Below are 16,091 nucleotides of genomic sequence, written 5' to 3'. Positions count from 1 at the left end.
CAAGCTCTGGTATAGTGCTAATTTGGGCTGGTTGGTGCATGTAATGAACGCGTAAATAATGAGTTATGTCGTAACATTTACCCATTGATAAAGCATATGGAACAAATGATGTTGCATGCTGGGTCAAAAAGAAATAAAGCTCGAATTATTACGCAAGGTCGGCACTGGCAGTTCGTTCTTTCATTTTTCTCTTTTTTTCTTTTTGCCAGTACACACAGTACAAGCATGGTACTAGGTCCTTCATATTCAGTCACCTTCCCCTAGTTTGCACAGATGTCGGTGCATATTCATGATATTTATTCTGCCATACAAGAACGTGCGCGCTCACTGGTCTTGTTTGAAGATGAAGCACGAAATGTTTGGGTTACATCTTACAGCAAGAACTGACAATGCATAAACAGTGAAGATTATGCGTAATCGTTGTGTGTCAATGAGTAGACAGTTATTGACAGAGGCGAGATATTCTGGAATTATTATGGGAATGAGTTAAATTAACTACATTACAATGCACCAAAGCCCTTTCACTCTTGGGTTAATTGTTTCCCGCATTCGAAAATTTCATTCAGCCGTTGTACTCGGATCTATAGGCCACCAGTTGCCTTCTAGACCTTTTGTTGCTAAATGTAAACGCAGTTACGGTCATTATACCACTCCCTGCGTTTCGGTACTGACTTATAGTGCGCACAATTTTTGGCGTAGAGCACCAAAGTCATTCTCAGTGCACCAGCGCCTGAGTGCCGCAAGTTTGTTTACATTGGCACGTATGCCCACGGCTCTTCTTTCACTTAAACATATATGCTGTATTATTAAGTACAAAACGCTTAATTTGAGAACATTGCAAACAGACGCATACATTTGCGCATATGATCAGAATTAGAAGACCCATATGCGCGGCAAACTGCGGCTGGTTCGAGGATGCGTAGATATGTGTATACGACTGTGTCATTGCAGCATTTGGTAGAAGGCTAGCTCTCACGTTTTGTACGTATCTTCGTGATGCGCATAGTTTGCGTGTTCAATACAATAATGTGAGATGAAACTTTGCGAGTACACGCGCTCAACCCCCCCCCCCACCCAGGTAGCGTGCATAGATTTCCTCGCTAAAATACGGATGTTCACATAACAAAAATACGGGATTTAGTCTGTTTCGTGCAAAACAGTGTAGCCACTTTATTATTGCAGAGAAATGTCCGCAAAAATTAAAACAGGGATCATTTCCCTATATTAACGACAGCTTTTGCCGCATTTTTGAAATACTACATACTTTCTGTATGTAATCCTTCTATATAATGAAGGAAATCGTGCGTATAATGACGAAAATGTTGTTACACTGTGGAGTCGGCGCATCGACGCTGGCATGGCTGGGCCCGGTCGTCCGGATCACCAATTTGTGGGTAAGCTGCGCGAAGAGGTAGCCGCGGAGCCACCGTTCACATAGGACGGCCAGCCACGATGCCGCGTGATCCCTGGAGCGGCAGACACCGTGACCGCTTAGGTCCAGCACGCTTCATGCATGCGAGCCATCTTCGTCGGCTCTGGAGGCGGCAGTCGCGCTGCTACAGTAATTACAAATAATACAAAGAAAATTACCACCGCAGTACTTCAAGGTAGCCTACTCGGACCGATTTAATTCGCTGAGTATGTAGATGACATTTTTCTCACTGCTGCCGATGCTAAATCGGTTACGTATGCCGATGACACAGCGCATTTTTTTAGGGATGTAAGTCCAATCAAGTTGGTGTCCTTTGTAAGTGATGCCCCATGCACGGGTGTCTTGGCTAAAAACATTTGCCTAAAGGCCAACTCGAAAAAAAAGACTGTACTCTCAGAAAGTGCACATTTGTTGCAATCAAAAAAACGCTGTGTCTTTAAAATGATGAAACTAAAATTGTTAATGAGGGAAATGCATTGGGAGTTACGTTCTTAGAGACACTGTCTTGTAGTAGACATGTAGACAAATTGTGAGAAACTGAATCGCGTCAATGGACTTATAAATAGACATCGTCGCACATTGCCAATCAATGCTGAATGTCTGATGTACAATACATTATTTTTATCTACACTAAATTATTGCTACCGTGTACGAGGCACATCACTTGATAGCATTAAAACCTTAATGGTTGTTAATAGCGCGCAGTTTGTGCCGTTGCGAATATTTTATTCGTCACACATGCATCACTTTATTTTAACGCATTTATTGTACTGAACGTTGAATCTCTATAGAGGTTCCGTCTGTCCTGCGCATAGCGTTTGGCTATAGATACCAATAATACAGACTACACCAGCTTGTCTCTTCTAATAAAGCGACACTAATACAACACCAGGAATCAGGAACCTTGGCTCCAACGCGTGTACCCCACAACTTATGGTAGTCAGTCCTTATCGTTTCGACTGGCTGCAATCTTAAAACAGAAAAGTTGTGACCACATCGTCTGAGCCTACAGTGCGGAAACACAGTCTCCGGCCTACGTATGAATAAGCATCAGAGCTTCCGTAGACGCGACAGCAGTCGCCTTTGAGCGCTCACTTTCTAGCTGGGAAGCTCGTAACGGACGAGAAGACAAGGCCTTTTCTAGCGTGCTCGAAGCATTCGAGGAGAACCAATGGGGAGTCAATGGAGCACATTGTAAACCAGTCCTTGAAACTTTTTTATCCTGCAGTAAAACCGCACGTTCATGTACCCTACTGTGGTACTTGTTGAACTACAATCGGCTTTAACAGTAACCGGGAATTTTGTGTCCTAAAGAAGATGTGTGGAATTATTGCCGGCAAAACTCAAAGATCACAGTGTAGCTTAAGCCGTGGAATGTTTTCAAGTGCTACTACGTTCCAGCAAGATACACCAACATTGAGCGTTCCTTCTCGGTGCGCAAGACAGAAGACGCACAACTTTGAATTCAAAAATCATGGAGATGGTGTTGGAATTATATATTTTCCACAATTTTCCCCGTAATTCTGAAGATACGTTTCACGTGTTTTCGAGCAGATTTCGCCAGTTTGTGCAATTGCCTCTTTGATACTACAAGAACACTCAAATTCAAGTGCAATTTCAATGCGATGCTTCAACATCCGACATGTCTCGGTCTTCGGTTCACCCTATTGTCGACCCAATGGTGAAACATCACTTTGCAGTTGAAATTCTTTATGCCTCAATATTAACACGTCTGGTTATCCATGAAATACTCCCTATTATGAAAAATCTGTTTGGCTAAAAAACACACTTTGAAAGATGCTCATGAAATATGTCACAGTCTATTGGGCAGTGCTGGGACATGTTGACTATAAAATCCGGATAATATCGTTTTCATACGTGATAACATTGCCAAAGTTATACTTAACAGTCCTCATGTAAAAGCACGTAAATTTTTTCACTAACCCGTCTCTGTTGCGTTTATTTTTTGTGTCTGCTTTTGTTGTGCAGCAATTTCAATGCGTCAGGTAGCCATGAGTTCTTCATTAGTTTTTCCCAAGCTCTCAGGCATTCTTTTTCATGCCTGTGTCCCTAATGCGGCATCTCCAGCAAGCTATATTTGCCATGAAACACGAATATGGGGAGTGTACTCTATGAATTAATGTGGTGGGCTGTCAAAAGGCTACGTTCAAGTGTAGGCCGGCGCCCTTGTATCATCACCTATAACATTTTCGTTTTTCCCGTCCCAAACGCAGGTCACGCATGTCTTCGTTTCAATTTATTCTTTCCTTTTTACCGAAATGAAATTGAAAGAAACGGATTGTAGTCAACATATAATAGGGACGGCTACTCGTTTTCACAAACAACAATATAAAAAATATATGTAAGAGAATGAAAAGAAACGACGTCATAGGGTCAGAAATCCAGAAAACACAGTCCTATGCTCCCCCCCCCCCCCCGCCACCATGAACATAACATTATGAAAGTCAAACGCAAGTTGCACCTTAATGAGTTTGTAAACAAAGTCACAAACACGCACAAACAGCCGTGATGTTGACTGGGATCAGGAAATAAGAAGATGAGGAATTATGCTGAGTTAAAATAATGCGCGCACAATACAAAAATGTATAACACGTAATATACAAGCACTAACAATTTTAAATAAAAGAAGAAAGTTACAGGAAGATTGTGTGACTCTTCAATGTAGTATCTAGTACTTGTTAAGGATGTCTGTCACTTCGTAGAAATGTTCAAGTGCGTTCAATGCTTTTCGCTGTGCTATTTTCGATGGTCATGAACCCAGCAATTTTGCGAGTGAGAAAGGCCGGTGAGGATCAATGGAGCGTAGCTCTTGTTCTAGCTGCCGTCTTTGCATCGCGGATATGGGGCATTCGAGGAGTAGATGGCGAGCATCCTCATCGTCGGGGCCACAGCAGCAAACTGGGAAAGTAGCCCGTTTTATTCGTTATAGGAAATATTTGATGTATGCTGTCTCAAGGCGCAGTCTATGAATGCGTGTCTCGGTACTTTGGGAAAGTTCTACATCCAGTTGGTATTGCCGTTGAGGGTCCACTTCGTAAAGAACTGATGCCTTAATATTTTCAAAAAAAAAAACCAGGTTTACATAGACAAGTCCTTCTTTAGTGCTGTTAATATGCGTTTCGTGTCCATCGGTGATAAAGGAAGGAGCTGAATTGCTGCATCTTTATGGGCCGATATTCCGAACCAGTCCGTTTATTGGTTGCCTGCTATACCAGCATGTCCCGGGATCCACTGTAATATCACTTCATGTTTTCTTTCATTGGCCTGAGTTAAAATGTTCAGTACTGCGTATGTTATTCGTGCTTGCGCTTGGCTGCCATCAATATCTTCAAGACTTGCTGAAGCCGATAAGGAATCCGTGCAAATTATCCACTTTGCTGGTGTCTCATATGTTTTGATAGAATAAGTGACCTGGAGAATTGCCACTAATTCCTTTATTGTTGGTGACGACGTGCATCTTAGTCGACAAGCGTACTCTACCTGTAAGGATGGTATATAATAGGCTGCAGTCACACTTTCTTTGATTACAGAACCCTCTGTGCAGACGTGAATAGATTCCTGGTACTTGCCAAATTGGTGATGTAACGCTAATTGTTAACGTCGCTTTTATTTTTAAGCCCTTCGATTGATGTTTCTATTTTCGGCGCCTGCAGAAGCAATAATGGGTAGCAGTGCTCGGACTGCCAAAAAAACTCATTGTGGTAGCCTTGCTTTATGCTCCGGAATCATGGCGTGTATCTGTGCACCCGGATCGTTCGCTACCAGAGAGATAACTGGGTGCGCGGAATTGTGGGTAGAAATTCTGAAGAGATGTCGACATGTTTCGAGGCTGCGAATTGCGGTGAAATGCGGTTCCCGCGCTTCTGCAATAGTGAGGTGACTGATGTAGCTTGCGGGGCTCCTAGACGCACTCAAAAACTCCGAGCCTGCAACAACTGGAGGGACGTCGCAGATAACTTGTGCAACACAGGGGCGGAGTATGCAATTCCCTGACGGACAAGCGCTGAGTGGAGGAGAAGTAGGGATGCAGTTGTTACACCCCACTTCGTGCTTGCAATTCTGCGGAAAACATTTATCACACAACTATTTTGGCCTTCCAGCGCGGTCAAATGATGAGTCTGTCGAAGCTAGTGGTCTAAAATCACGCCGAGAAAATGATGTTTCCGAACAAGCTCGATCTGACGGCCGTCTGTTGAAAGACCAGAATTTGTCACCTTTTTTATTGTGAAAGGAAAAAACCGCTGATTTCGTATAATATATCTGCATGTCCCGTTCTCTTAAATAATCACCTATTGCATTCACAGCTTCCTGCAGCCGATGCTTGACAACCTCTAGAGAGTTGTTCGATATCCATCTGCAAATGTCATCAGCATAGAGAGATATGTTTACGTCTGCTGGAAGTACTGTTGGTAAACCTGCTATTGCTGCATTGAAAAGAAGTGAACTTCATACACTTCCTTGCTGAACTTCTTTGTTTATGGTGTATGCATCGCTTTTTACGTCATTTGTATTTATATATATCCTTTTGTCTTTTAAGAAGTTAGTGGTCCATTTGAGAACCGGTCCATGCTCTAGGAGGGTTGAGAGTGCAAGCAGAACATGAAGGTGACTAATCGAGTCAAAGGCCTTTTTAACGTCAATAAACACAACAACGGTAATGTTCGCCGAGCTAATCTCGTGGTCAACAAACGTTACCAAGTCAAAGATACACTCAAGGTTACATCTACATTTTCTGAAGGCAGACATTAGATCTGGTAGACAACTGCTGGATTCTATTCACCATTGCAGTCTAATATCAATCATTTTTTCTATCACCTTTGAAACGCAGTCGGTTAGGCTAACAGGACGGAAGGAGTCAAGAGAAAGTGGCGTTTTGCCAGGTTTTAGCAATGGGACCACATTAGCGATCCTCCAACTCACAGGAACATGTACTTCTTCCCACAACTCGTTGAAGACGTGTAGATGACTGGACGTGCCTGTTGGGCCAAGGTGTTTCAAGTTTCAATAAGAGATATTGCTGGGTCCAGTCGCTGTTATTTGGCGCGTCTTCAAGAGAGCGTGCTGCAGTTCTTTTACAGAGAATATAATATACAACTTGGCATGAGGTAAATTGCAAGCATCTTCAATCCGTTGCTGCACCGAAAGGATAGATTAATCTTGAATTGATACAGACTGTCCGAAATTTACTAGTGTTGCGCAGAACGTGTTTGCAATTTCGCGTTCAGATAAACCAAGAGCTCTAGCAAGGCTTTTGAAGGGACTACATTGTGATACCGGATACCGTAAGGACGTTTCTTTATTCTAAAGGTAAAGCAACCAGCCCCTTTCAACACACTGCTAACGCTGATTAACCTCCAGGTTTTCGCTAAGGGAGTAAAATTGGTAAGTGACGTACAGAACGCACGCCACCGTTGCTGTCCAAGTTCTTGCATGTCCCTGTTAGATTTTCGGTGTGCAGCTTGACTTTCTTGATAATCTTCAAGCCGCCCGGAACGAAGAAACCGACTCTCTGCTCTCCCTCCAACGGCTAGGAGTCGTTCATATTCTGCGTCGACACTGTATTGTTATTCCCAAACAGTTGTGTATCGCGTAGCCCTGGAGTAATTACTAAGTACCAATGACATGAACGTGTCCAGGTCATGTACCTGGTTCAGTGCCGCAGAATTGTATTCTCGAAATAGTTGCTAATTAGTAAATTTAGTTACTCTAGGAGATCTTGCCGGATGCATAAGGGGATGCGCTATGAGAATTGGGTAGTGGTGACTACCTCGGGTCTCATAATCTGGCCACCATCTAATACCGCGCGTAAGGTCAGGGGAGGCTGTAGTAAGATCAATACAACTAGCGTAATTGTAGCCTCTTAAAATGTAATCGACTCATCATTAAGCACAACAAGGCCGCATGCGTCTATAGCCTGTTCTAAAGACCTGCCTCTAGAATCAGTGTGGCTACTTCTCCAGGCAACGTTATGAGCATTGAAGTCACCCCAGAAGAGGACTGGTCCTTGAATCCTTTGAAATAAATGCATGAAAGTTGACTCAGTAATTCGGGATGCTGGTTGCATATAAACACAAAGAATGGGCACTAGCAGCTTTTTAAACTGAACTTTACAGGCAACAAACTCAGGCACGTCAGGGCCCGAGGCGACGAGAAGACAGGAAGGTAGGTCGCGTCTGACGCATACATAGTTCGGCTAGGGTTCGGAGTTCGTGAAGATGAGTAAATTACGTAGTTCGAGAGACGGAAATCACAATCTACACCGGCATCGTTAAGACACACAACGTGGAACCTGTATTCCGAAACAAGCTTCCTCAATTCTGCACTCTTAGATCGAATATCATTTGTATGCCAATGAAATACAGTTGTTTTCGAAAACAGCTATCCATCTGGTGAGCCATTGCGCTATGTTGTAAGGTACTTCTGTAGTACAAGCGGTTTTAACGAAAGAACTGTGCTCACCTCTGGAAGGCTGTTCGCCATAGGAAACGTTCGCAGAATTACTTTTAACGCAACAAAGAGCGTAGACATCACCATATGCTGTTGAGATGATTTCGGTTCACGTGAGACATCAGCAGGCGCTTGTGTTCTCAAAAGGATGAATTCCTGCTGAGGCTCACGTTGCCGATCAACAACACTTGGCGACGTCTTTCCTGCTTGGCTCGCCTTTCATCTCCTGTAAACCATTAGCCATCATCGCATACGTTTTCTTGCGCTCTGCTGATTGTAACAGAGGAGCTGCTTTCACTCCGTTGACAGCATCTAAGTTCCAAGGAGGCGAGACTTGCTTCGCGGTCTGACCATATGCCATGCTGATCGCCTGAGTAAAGAAACCTCTTGATGCTTGGCACATCTAGCGTATGAAGTTGTGTGGTCTCCGTAGTAGTTGGCACACTTGGGTTGATTTCTAGAAGTACAGGCTTTCGCTCCAGCGTACATCTTGCATTGCAATTGGCCATGGCAGTACTTAGCAATGCGGCCATGTTGCTGGAGATTGTAGCACCGAGTTGCAGGTTCTAAATATTCTTCGACTGGATGAATTGTGAATCCAAGTAGAACGCGAGTTGGCAATGGTTTGTCAGGCAAGAATTGTAGGATGGCGCTCCCAAGTCCACGTGGTTCCACTGTTCCATCTTCTCGCCGGAGCCATCTGGTCTGTCTTTTAGCGTAAGTGACACCGCTATCTTGTATGTACTCACGTAGTTGGTCTTCAGCTTATTGAATTGAAAGATGTCTTATTTTTCCAAGATTCTTCGTGTACGATGGTGGTACGTAGGGTTCCACTGCAAGGCCTGCAACATGATTCAGCTCAATTAGTCACCTTCCCTCGTTAAACAAAATGATTGTAACTTCTCTCTTTCCGTGGTAATATAATCGCTGACCAACTTCTTTGGATTCACTTTCCAAAACGTTGGTTCTGGGTCGATGAGCTTGAAAATCACTGGTGTTCCTGCTTAGGGTGATTTCTTGTACGTCACCGTGTTGAATGATCTGTCTTCCGCATCCATGTCGGTGGTTTCAAGTAATGTGGCATCGGTGTATGGCTCAGGATGGTCTCTACGTGTCCTCTTGAGAGCTCGTCTTAAGGTCAGGATTCGTTGTCGCACTTGGGTTGAAGTGGCCACTGCCAGTCGGCTGCACAGCGGGCGCTTGTTGTTCTACAGTAGCATTCATCTCTGCACTTGCATCCGGCAAGCGCTGGGAGCAACGAGGCCCTTCTTCGGCAACTCCTTCGGCCACTCCTTCGGCTGCCGTGGGAGCTGCTGGTACGGCTTGGTGGCCAGAAAGCCCTCCCGCTCGGTGGCGCGGGAAGTCGACCGAATTTTGGCTACTGAGTGCTCAGGTCAAGCGAGTAAACTCACAAATTGAGACGACAAATGGATCCCAGAGGAGCTCACATATTTTGGTTTAAATTTGTGGTGCCTCTATATATGAGCGGTACGCCTAAAACACTGTTTTGCTTGCCTATTTTTACCTTTTAGAGGACACATTTCCAATGCTCGACAATATAGCCTTGAGAACTGATGAAATTGTGCACATAATAGAATACGTTATTTTTTAAGTAGCCGTAGAAGTAAACTATGAAATAATTAGATATTCAGAACTAATTAAAGACAACTTGTCTAGAATTCTTCGCGGTGGTTCTAGTTTAAACAAAATTGTATTATCGAGATAAATCTCAGGTCATTATTAAGCTCTAAAAAAACTAACAGTTAGCCGTCTTTGTGTACAATCAAGGGCCGTATAACGCGAAACTATTCCAATATGTTTTTACTCCAATCTCCTGACGTCAAATTAGCGCAACCACCAACGCAAGCATCGGGCTGTCACCCGCAGGGTTGTCTGAACAAACCAATCAAATGCTCCCCTCGTTCATAGATCACTCTTGTTTGCTTGAAAAACGAATAACGTTGTTTGCACTGAGCGGCTTGCCTTATCTAATGGGCTCAAAAGAGGCGAGGAGCATGCTCAAAGAGAGAGGGATTCGAAAGGGCAGAGTCACTGCACTGAATATCGATAACCCGATGAAGAGGGTGGTGCCAGCGTCTGCGATTGCTCCGCTTTCTGCTACGTAGCTTGCGGTGGCTCGTCGACAATCGCGGCAGCATGCAACGAAAGCTTAAGAATGACGTTAAAACGGATCCTCAGCAAAGAAGAGTTCGCAGAACGAGGTCGTAAAGGTGCCGAAAGTTCTCTAAAATGTTACACGGCCACGCAAAAAGTAATCTTACACGCAAATAAACCCATGCCCTCCGGCAGGTGCCAGTAGCCAGTGACTGAGCGATCGGTGGCAGCCATCTTTTATTCCTTTCGGAAGGAGGCAGCCTGCGGCTATCCAGAAGAAAATGCAGTTTCGTTCGGAATATTATTACATCTTTAATGCGTACGCGCCACTTTGACGCAGTAAGTTTTTGCGGTTTTGTGACGTCGCATGGCAGCCAGGTGAAGTTGGTGCAGCCCGAAAACTTTTGACGGATAGCCGAGGGCTAACGGCAAAAAGGCGTCGAATCAGAAATAACTACTTTTGTTTCGTTCGGTCAAATTATGCATAATCAGTGTGTAGAAGGCCATATCAGATGGAGAGTTATCGTGGTTTTCGTGACGTCGCTTCGCAGACAGGTGAAGTGGGGGTGGTCCAAAAAAGTTTTTGACGAATCGCGGTGGGCTGATTGCACAATTGGAATAGAAAAGTTTGGAATAGTTTTACGTTATAGCACCCCAATTTTTTTATTTTTTTATCACTATAGGCTACATTGGTTTTAGAGGATCATGACACAATTCAATGTAGCGTTCTTTAATATCGCAGTCATTTCTTTGTTTTTTGAGACTATGCAGTAGTGTTAATACTAATAGGCGAATGAAGATTTCATACAAAATTTACACGCCAGACATAAAGCCACCTTAGTTTGCCGAAGGCGACAAAAAGAACGCCTGGAAGATAATATTTTATTCAGTACTATCCCGTCTGCACTCCCGCGGCAGCACTATAAATACTATTTTGAGATCTCTTTCGCCAAGTTATAGTCAATTGTTCTGTCCGCCCGAAGAAGCTCATCAAACCTTGACGCGTAAGACATTGACATAAGCGGCGCCGGTCTAGGAATTGACACTGGTTATTCATTCCTCCGTGACCACAAAACGTTGCAAGCATTTTCAATGAGCAAACGTAAATCAGGTTCATAGCAGCCGGGAATCAAGGGACGGCAGTGCACTGCTTTCACCTGGTGCTAGCAAGATCGACATTGCGGGTCTCTGCGGTCTAACGGACACACGAGAAAGCGTTTCATTTTTTTTGCGCGTCCAAGTGTTCTAGGAGCGTTCCGTTTTCGCGTAGAAACATGGCACTCACACTCATCAACAAAAACTTGGTACTCACTGAGCAACAGGACAGCTGGGTGATACCAACGCGAGAGCTCAAGGGGTACCACATCTACTATAAGGTGAGTGTTGGTCTTGCAGCCATTTAGTCTTTTGAAAGGCTGCACGGAAAAAACTCTGAAAGCCCATTGGAATGCTTGGAATAACCAGGAGAATTCTCTAGCATATCACATGAAAAATAAGTGCTGAATGATTAATAATGGAGATAAGTAAGAAGTATGCATAGTAAGTGTCACATGAATTGGTAACTTCCTTGTATAAATTACACATTCTTTGCTCTTTTCTGGCTAACATTACGGTAATCTTCTCGTGGACGTTTCATCTGGTCGTCTTGGCCGCACTTCCTCTCTCGCACTTGGCTGAGGTCGCGGCTGCCACTTGTCGCAACACGCGAAAAGCAGTGGAATGATGCGCACTAGGCGCATGCAGATATTGACGTGAGAGCAGCTTAGAACATATTTCTAGCGCATCATGGTAATATAGAATTCGCGGTGGTGGCGGAATTTCGATAGTGGCGACATGCAAGAATGTCCGCATGCTGTGCATTGAGAGCACGTTAAAGGTCCCCCTGGCGGTCAAAATTAATCCCGAGTCCCCCACTACGCATGCCTCATAATGAAATACTGGTTGCGGCACGTCAAACGTCAAGAATTCAATTCAATTCCATATATAGCTTTAGCTTGGTGGCACACTTTTTATCGTTTACGGTAACGGGCTTACCGCTGATGTGTGCCAAAGTAGAAACGCTGTTTGCTACATCTTGTGACCCATCGTCTAACCGCAATAGCTAAGACGCGTTTTCATGTTGTATGAGTGTCCCTGTCGAAAAAAAAAAATGCGAAGTGTTCACGATTACCCCACTGCCCCAAATTTTCACCACAAGCAAAGGTGAATACACATGGTTACTGTAATACTTAACCTCGTGGTCGACCAATGGCGGCGCGGTGAACAGTGCTCCAGCGACGTCAGTCGTGGTCGTCTGCTGCGCTCCGGCTAGAATAGCTTAATTTTCCTACGTTATCTCACACTCTGACGGTGTCTCGCTTAGCACGGTGCTCACCTATCACTGTATGTACTTCTTTATAGTTTTATTCAATAAATGACAGTGTTAGGAAGACAACAAACGTTGTATATACTATATTGTCTCTGATATCACCACTCGATGCGGCCGCCCGGTGCCTCTGACGTTGCGCTGCTAAGCTGGAGGCCGCTCATGGCTCATTCGACACCAGCGGCTGAGGCCGCATTGCCAAGGGGCGAAATCCGAGAGCGCTCGCGTATACCTAAATTTAGTTGTACGTTGGACAATCTCAGGTAGCCTAATGAATCAGGCATTCTCCACTACGGTGCGTCACATAATTATATGGTTGCTTTCCCACGTAAACTCCCGGAATGTCAATTTTCAAACGAAAGAAATAGTTATATAAGCAGAGCCTTCGCGGGCAGGGAAACGATTTCAGGACTAATTCATGAAACATCGCAAGGGCGAGTAACTGACAGTCTCGGCAACTTTGGAAATGGAGTATGGTCGGAGGGCTCATTCGCAAAATTTCGCGTCGCCTAAGTGGCATTGTATGTGAATACAAGTTTTAAATTTCGCTCATCATTTTGGTCATTTTGTGATCCATTTACAGAACATTTTCTCAGACCGGAAAAATCTAATTTGTTAAACAGCAGAAGGTTTATCAAGAATATTATTTGCACCACGCTCCATGATGTTTTGCAGTCGTCAAGCATGTGTTACACTATTTTCTTGCAGGTAAATCTTATTGGACCTTTCTAATGCGAAAATTTGTTCCCATACGAGTGTTTCTGTTGAGCGCACTTTCATACTACAGGAGACCACTCGGAGGACATAACCTCATCAGTGTGGGAATAAAGAAAAATATTGCTACATAAAAACGAAAACGCAGGAACGCTCGTGAACACTTTATTGTGCCTTTGTACGTCTATCCCTAGCTGTTTTTTTCTTACGTGTTTAGCGTTGCAGCTACATAATCGCTCAAGTACGAACAAACTTGCGCTCCTAAATTTTCTTATTTTTGTTTTAAATAAGTATGACGCTTTTAGAGAACAAGGTAAATTCAGAATGGTGATCCAAGCTAATGTCACCTGGTATTTTAAGACTAATTCTCTGTACGAATCTCGCCCGCGAAATGTGCTCGCTACCCCTGGCAGAAACGAGTAAACAAAGGGTGAAGCTGAGCCGACTAGCCTTCAGAGGCAACCTGTGTCAGGATGGAAGCATTCAAGTTTAATTAACATAACCTTGCAAAGGTGAGCACCGCCGCAATAGACTAGAACTTTGTTTTATCGATTAATTTTTCTCTACCTTATATCAGGCGTTTCCCACCGCACTTTGAGTCAATTCTTCTAAAGCATGGCATGGCTCAAGTCACTGCAGCGACCATACCGTTTACTGAGAATTGCACCAAACCTATTTTGTGATATGCTTAACGCACTGGTCAGCAACAAAATTTGAATGTATGTGGCCAACAGAGCGGGTGACCAAAGACGTCGCCCACACTAACAGACAAACACAATCACAGCACAGACGCAGTAGCTGCACACGAAATGCTGCAAGAGGTCGTCAAAAAAGGGCCGACATGCTATAACGCGTACACCAACACAGCGGAACCGCAATGGCGAAAAAGCAATTCTATACTCGGGCATTGCCAAATGAAGACAAGCAGACGACGCTCAGAGCAATCCACAATTAACTGCGTTGACGAAGGCGACTCCGCTCGATATTTCGCAGGAAATAGTGTCTTAGAACATGCAGTATTTTGTGGTCTGCAAACCTGCACGCTCACATTTCAAAAACTCGAGCAGACCAGGTCGGCCGACAGCGCCAAGTTGCCGTCTCGTAGCGAGCACAGGTCCGGCAGAGGAGTCTTCCTCTGACGTAACACGCGAGAGGGTGCCACTCAAAGATCTCGGGGTCTCAAATATATCGTCACACTCCCGAGTGACGCCGAAGGAAACAGACGTGCCGGTAGAAGGACCTTCTCAGCACAGCAGGAGCAGCGCACCAAAGCCATGTTTCTTCTAGTTTTCGCGCATTTGGTTGTTACAAATGTTAGGTTAACCGAGCAATCTATATATATTACTTTTCATACCTTTACGTTTCTTGGTATTTTTTGTATACGTAGCTAACGAATGATTGTATTTTTTGGAAGCCAGTTGTGGCGCATAGTGTTAGTAGTGTATGGTGGCAGTTTTAAAACCGTGGTAAGTCTAGGCAGGCTAGCGGTGGTAGCCAGATAGCAAGATTGCCGTGCGTACCGGACGGCTTCGATTGCGAAATCTGGCGGGCGCTTTTGTTAGGTTGTAGGGCTCGTAGGGCGCGTCGTTGTGCTACATGGTGTGAGTAGTGTAGGGAGAGGGGGCAGTTTCAAAACCGTGGTAAGAGTTGGGAGGCTTGCTGAGGTAGCCGGATAACGGGATTTCCGTAGGGCGCGCAGTGGGGTTTTGTTTCGCTATATTGGTAGGCTTCTATATTGGTACGTGCTGCACGTGCTGTTCCATCGCTGTCCAGTCTTGATGAAATTGCTGCTCGAAAAGCCGATTGCCGTGAAATTTCACGCGCCAAGACCAGTATATATATATATATATATATATATATATATATATATATATACCAGCACGACAAGGGACCAGTAGCGCAAAGCACAGAAACCGCTTTAATTTACGCTGTAACGAGGCACTCAAGCACCGCAGTTTCGCGGCCGATAGCAGAAAACAGGGCGAAGAAGCAAGCACCAGGAAAGCGAGGCAACCAAATGTACTGGAAAGGGGAGCGATGAAAGAATGGCCGCCACAAACAATCACCCACCGCAAACTACGGTCGATAACACAATACGTAAGGTGAAAACGCAAGCAAGCACCAAACCGGGCGCGCGTACCCAGCCGCAAAAGCGCAAAACAAGAACACTCGTTCACGCGGACGGTATGCAAAAACACTTTTCCCTCGCTCCGCAGGACGTTCGAAAAAAAAAAAACCTAGACGTGCCTCGCCCCACCAGCACGTCACCAGGCACCCACCCCGAAAAATCCGCGAGTGCCGTCACAGCTGCCGTCTTATCGGACAGCCACCTGCCCAGCAGACCTCGCGCGAGTTCTTACGCTAACGCGATCGGTGCGCATGCTCCATGCGAGGAGTGCTGTTATGGTGCGTGTTTCAAAGGCTTACTCGTGCGCGCTGCAGAGAAGGTCTCAAAGGCCTGAAAATATACGTATATATATATATATATATATTATATATTCTTCGCGAAAGTTTTGCGATTGTTTCATCTTGCCGCGATTTCGGTCTCCGCACACACCGCCCACCTCCCGCAATGTTTCCCCCGTGAGTAATCCAACCACGGCTGCCGTCGCTGCAATTAAGGCCACTAGCGGCAGCTCGGTGAACTTGCAGCGCCTCATTTGTACCACTTGGGAGCAACGCATTTGTGACTTGTGTTTGTTACGAATGATTGCCAACTTGTTTGAATTCGCATCATTCGTTGCTACGAATGCCCTCACATTGATCCTTCGGAGCATTGTGAAGCAGGCACTATGCTGGCTTTGTCATTGCTTACGGTAGATTTTATTGGCAAGCTATTGTGAAGCGGTGAAAAAGCAGTTGTTGTCGCATTCCGATATCAAAAGTTCGAGAAGTTGTACGTGTGCACTGGCTGCACGTTGTGCGCCCAGTGTAACTAACAGGATCACGATATTAAAGTTTACGGCACATGGTACCTTTTAACTCTGCGTTGCCACT

General features: G+C 44.8%; 1 protein-coding gene across 2 annotated transcripts in view; it reads left to right on the top strand.

Annotated features, from left to right (window-relative positions):
* The first annotated feature begins 11,030 nt into the window (after positions 1 to 11,030).
* LOC129384661 (uncharacterized) overlaps positions 11,031 to 16,091 on the top strand; it is a 46,121-nt gene continuing 41,060 nt past the window's right edge. Inside the window, exon 1 of one of the 2 annotated variants that reach the window (XM_055070262.2) lies at positions 11,031 to 11,391. In XM_055070262.2, coding sequence (XP_054926237.1) covers positions 11,290 to 11,391 — 102 coding nt within the window. In that variant the 5' untranslated portion in view covers positions 11,031 to 11,289. The remainder of the gene's footprint in view (positions 11,392 to 16,091) is intronic. The other variant, XM_055070261.1, reaches the window with a different exon arrangement.

This window comes from Dermacentor andersoni, chromosome 5 (assembly GCF_023375885.2).
Source record: "Dermacentor andersoni chromosome 5, qqDerAnde1_hic_scaffold, whole genome shotgun sequence".
Lineage (NCBI taxonomy): Eukaryota > Metazoa > Arthropoda > Arachnida > Ixodida > Ixodidae > Dermacentor > Dermacentor andersoni.
The sequence above is the reverse complement of the archived record's forward strand: the minus strand, read 5'-3'. Positions and strand labels throughout refer to the sequence as shown.